Source organism: Egretta garzetta, unplaced genomic scaffold (genome assembly GCF_000687185.1).
Source record: "Egretta garzetta isolate BGI_Z169 unplaced genomic scaffold, ASM68718v1 scaffold514, whole genome shotgun sequence".
Lineage (NCBI taxonomy): Eukaryota > Metazoa > Chordata > Aves > Pelecaniformes > Ardeidae > Egretta > Egretta garzetta.
Window position 1 is genome coordinate 389,917 of NW_009259483.1, and position 5,038 is coordinate 394,954.

The 5,038-nt window shown below is 40.8% G+C and overlaps 1 protein-coding gene across 1 annotated transcript in view; it reads left to right on the forward strand.

Moving 5' to 3' along the window:
* The first annotated feature begins 4,717 nt into the window (after positions 1-4,717).
* ANLN (anillin actin binding protein) overlaps positions 4,718-5,038 on the forward strand; it is a 40,609-nt gene continuing 40,288 nt past the window's right edge. The window contains exon 1 of the mRNA XM_009637211.2: positions 4,718-4,825. Coding sequence (XP_009635506.1) covers positions 4,718-4,825 — 108 coding nt within the window. The remainder of the gene's footprint in view (positions 4,826-5,038) is intronic.

Sequence of the window (5,038 nt, forward strand, 5' to 3'; positions counted from 1 at the left end):
TGCGGGAATGCCTTCCTTGCCATTCCTGTTCAGATTCCGTCAGATCATTCTCATCACATGTGCGACAACCCGCCTAACTGGGTGTATCTTGCTTTACCATGTGCTGTAGTGGTGAGGAACCACACTTCCCACCGCAAGGAACGCAACATCAGATATGCAGCCTGGATACTGCGCGGTGGGCGTTCACTTATGTGTGTACCAATCTACAAACAACTGCTATAAAATGAGGCATTTTTTGGACAGCAGAATAAGATGACAGCTCGCACATACTTCTTGGCAAGTATTTAAGACTGACTTCAGGCCAGCGCCAAGTATTACAGTATGAGAGTCCTTACTTTTCGGAAGGGGAAATGAAAAACAAGGCTTCCAGAATAACTGAATACAGAAAATATTAAATTTCTGAGCATGTGACTTCGCTTATGTAGACAAAGTTGAAGTTGGAAATTAAAGAGCTACTTCTTAAAATACAGATGAGAAATGATAATGTAATGCTAGCAGGGGTAACGCTTCACCTTCTCTACTAATCAATTCTCAAAAGCCACAAAGAGCAGAGAAGCCTTAAATTGCTACTGCACAGGGAGCATTTTGAATTAATACCACATGTGTATCTAAGAAGTGATAAATAGAAAAAAAAAATTCAAAGAAACAACTCCAAATGACCTTAAACCCCCCCCCCCAAGTTCTTGTGTTGATCCAATACCAAAAAGCCACGACAGTAAGGTTTCAGACCTAAGTAGTACAGTTGGCCAGTAATAAATGCATCTATATCTAGATAATTTCTGAGCATCACAAGTCAGAATTCTCCTGCAAGTGTCACAAATGGTAGTCGAGTGCTGAACACGCACTGGCACGTTTCATGTGCATGTAGTTGATAAAAGAAATAGTTGTTCCCAAATCTGTAGTTACTTTATACATGCAATCTCGTAGCAAAGTGATTTTTTTTTCAGCTGCCAAACTAAGTGTGGCTCTCCTTAATTTTCTTCTGACTAAAGAAGGATAACGTTTGATGCACATTTGTACTGGAAACCTAGAATCAACAGATAATCCAGCAGATTTGAAAGATTATATTAGATAACACTGCAGTTTTCACAGAAGTCATTTAACTGCCATACTAAATTTTTGGATTGGTCCCATCACCATCATTATTTTACAAAATAAACTAGAAAATAACATTTGAGACATCAAAATCATGTTGCAAAACATGAGATTTTAAAGTTCTTTCTCCAATACATTTGTTTAATCTGTAATAGTTATCATTTTAAGCTCACATCTCTAAGTCAGACAGCATCAATCAAACTAAAAAGATACCGTCTTCTAGGAAACTTGACTTACTAAACTAAATCCAAGGATTTTGCAATGCCTGGTGATTGAAACAGGTCTACGATTCTGAATATAAAACCAACTCATTGCACAGCCTGTGCTCTGAAAATGTGCTTCGGTGTTTCAGAAAGTACCGAGATATCCTACTGCTACGAAGTAGCCAGTCAGAGGAGGGATTATCAACCCATATTAATTACACAGACTGGTTAGCAGTGATTTCCAGCTTTTAAAACTCTGGATACCGTAGCACAGATGTCAAGAGATTACTTCTGAAAGGTCCAAAAAAGGCAAAGTGAAAATCACCATGCTGTGGCATAACTCTATCCCACGTATCCCACTACATATCATATAGGCTTTATCTTTTGTATCTCATCGTGTTTTGCATGTGGATGAGAAGTACAAATTTTCATTTCTTGATTTTACATGTTCCAGTTTTTGCAGCAGAAAACTGTCAAAGAACATATGCCCATGCCTCCGGTTACCTTTGAGACCCTCCCTAAAAACTGCATAATTTATGTACAAAGATTCTCTTCATTGCTCTCGCTTCCAAACGCTCAAAGACACAAAGCCCCAAGGCCTTCAATAATTTAAAAAAAAAAAAAACAAAAACACAACCCAAAGCAAAACTAGCATAGTGTCTTCCAAAAAGATTTCCCATTATGTTTACTTCCACTTATTTATATTTTGTTCCTCTCCGTAACACACAGTAATAAAAGCATTGGTGGAAGGTGATGATGCAGAAAGAAGCAAGAAGGTGGGTGGAGAAGAGCTGCCTGTCCCCATTTTGGCATCATTAGGGTACCACAGGACAGAAGACCCTCCTGTTCAATGGAAACTTGGTCTGTCTTGGGCCAGAGCAGTGCTCTGCCCCTCTTAGGAGCTGCTGTGTTTGGTTTCTGCTTCCCATAAGGTGGGTTAGCGGGGCAGCCGGGGCACCTCCCCCATGTGTCTAAAGGATCTCACACAAGAGCAGGTCATGCCCCAGCCAAAATCCCATCATTTTCAAGATATCTGCTGGAATTGGCAGTACCGGACTTACTCCATCCTGCAGAAACAAATGTACGATGCGTCACAGAACAATACACGACACCACAGGCTTGATTTTGCCAACAGGGGAGTTTTCCCCCTGTGTAACTTCATGCACGTACATGCAGCTATTCCAGTGTCACAGCGGTACTGGAGAAGGGACATAGCCCAAGACTGCTAACAGAGGATATGTGGAAACCACAAATCTCATTATAATTCTGCACTGATGAAATACTTTCCCTGTCTAAGTTGCACCCCAGTCACTGGCTTTGAATCTGGTAGCATTGCAGATGCTGCCTAATCTTACCAGAGGTTATTTGTTAGGAAAAATCTCTTAGATTTAATGTTATATTCAGGAGCTAGGTTATATTATTCGTTTCCATCCTTTAGAAATTGATGAATTGAGCTAGTATTTTATCATGTTGATAATATGTGTGGTAAAATCCCAATGTAAGAATTTTTCCTGACTTTGGAGTGTTGTAGAAAAATCTTCCTCTAGGCTACTGGGTAGCTACTATCCAAGCAGCTTCTTAAGTACCTATTCTACAGCTGGAATGAGGTTAATGATAGATCTTTGTGGGCACAGATCTCTCTCTCTCCCCCCCCCCCCCCCCCCCCTCCCCTCCCCCCTCCGGAGCCTGCGGTTTTCGAGCAGCTGTCACTGCATGTGACATGCATAATGGACAAATCCTTTCCAAACTGCAGGTGTGATTCTTAAGGTGCTTAGCAAAGATGTTCTTGGAGGAGTTCCTCCTGTCCTAGGAATGTAATGGTCTGCTTTTGGTTTTCAGTTCACCGTTTCTGTGCTAGAATACGCTTGAATTTCTTCTTGTTCAAAATTGGAAACCACTTCCAATAGCTTGACTTGAAGTTTCAAATTTCTAGAAATGCAAATAATGTGATCTTTCTACAAATAATAAGAAAATAGTGAAGTTTGAGCAATCCAAAAAAATATATGGATGTGACAAGTGAGATTCCTCCTTTGACACATTTTGCAAATGTACAATTACGTTACAGAGAAATACTTATCTTCAACATTTGGATAATATGAATAGAATAACAACTACCTGTAGCTTATGAGCTCTAGACTGTATGGCTTGTGGGTGTAGAGGGATGTAGAAAGAATATCCTGCAAAAAACAGCAAAAGAGTGTGTTGTGTATGAATCTGTAACGTTCCACTGCCTCTCAAATACTACAGGCTCATGTTTGTGGCATAACAGAACCTGACCAGAATCCTGTATATATTGCCTCACCACTACAAAAACCTTTAAGGTTTACAAACTCTCAAGCTTTGAACAGAAAGTGCCAGGCACTAGACAGTACTGGAAGTTCTGTCTGTAATGACTGAAAATGGTTTAGCTGTGTAATTAGTCAGTGAGCTCATGTAAAAAGACTGGTGCTGAGCTACTTGCTATTTTCACAGCATGTTAGTTATGAGCCTGTATGATGTTGGGAACTTTGACATTTAACCTAAGACTTTTTTTTTTCCACCCAAAAAATACCCACCTATTTATTTTTCTCCTGAAACAGCGTTACCTGTCATTCAACTTTAATTCTGAGCTCCAAAACCAAGGGCAAGTTTCAACTATGAGCCAACTCGTATGTCTGATTCATTAATTGCCAGTGCTTGTAAATAACTCCAAAATATCCGGCATTTACAGGACTCATTGGTATGATTTTGGACTGTGCAGTTTGGGTTTTCTTCAAAACTCTTTCTACGTTAAAAAAAAAAAAGTATGAACTGACTTGCAAGCAGTTTCTTGTATGTGTGTTCCTACGCTGAAATATGATATTATGTAACTGACTCCAAATTCAGGTTCTTCAAATTAAATTACATGAGCACAGTAATAATCAGTAAAAGTGAAGACTTGGCCCTCGTGAAATCAAGTAACAAACTCCCGTTGCTTTAATAGACTCAGGATATAATCACAAACCCCTGATTTATAGACAGACCTGCACAGGATGAAACTCCCATCCAAGCTGGTCTCCAGCTCGCTCTGCTGCAGCACAGGTGTGTTCGGGAATATTTGATGGAGGGGCATGGACCCCAGATATCTATCTTTCCTTTTAAGAAATCTCAGTCCTTTAAGATTACAGTTGCTGGTTTACGTCTCCAGGGATGCTCTGTCTGATTCCATGGACTTTTATTTCCACTCCTATTCCCAGAAGTAACACCCTCCTCGTATCCATGCACGGATGGAACAGCATATAAATCAGGCAGCGAAAGAGTAGCTCTAAGAACCCTTAATTATGATTGTAACAGTGTTGTATGAGGGGATGCTAAGATGTCTCCACCAGATCTCTTCTAGAGAGATTTCCCTGTGACAAAGTACCGTTGGCTCGAAGCCGCTGAAGTGATGACAGATGATAATGACGTCAAATTTAAACACGGAAAACATCGGAGTGAAAAATCTGGTTTGCAGCAGCAACCGTGTTGCAGGTTTTCCTCCGTACCACATACGCGCAGCGCTGGAGACAGTAAGTTTCGTGTGGCATCAAATGCTTTTCCACATTACCGTTACATAGTCACAACACAGGGGTTTAGATGCACGTATTACGAGGATTTGTTAACTCCTCTGAAAACACGGCAAGGAGGGGGAGCCAAAGCGGGGAAAGGCGCCAGGTATAATTAGGAAAGGATTTATTAGCGTTCTTGGTGGCACCTTCGGCCCCCCCCGCTCCACCGGCAGC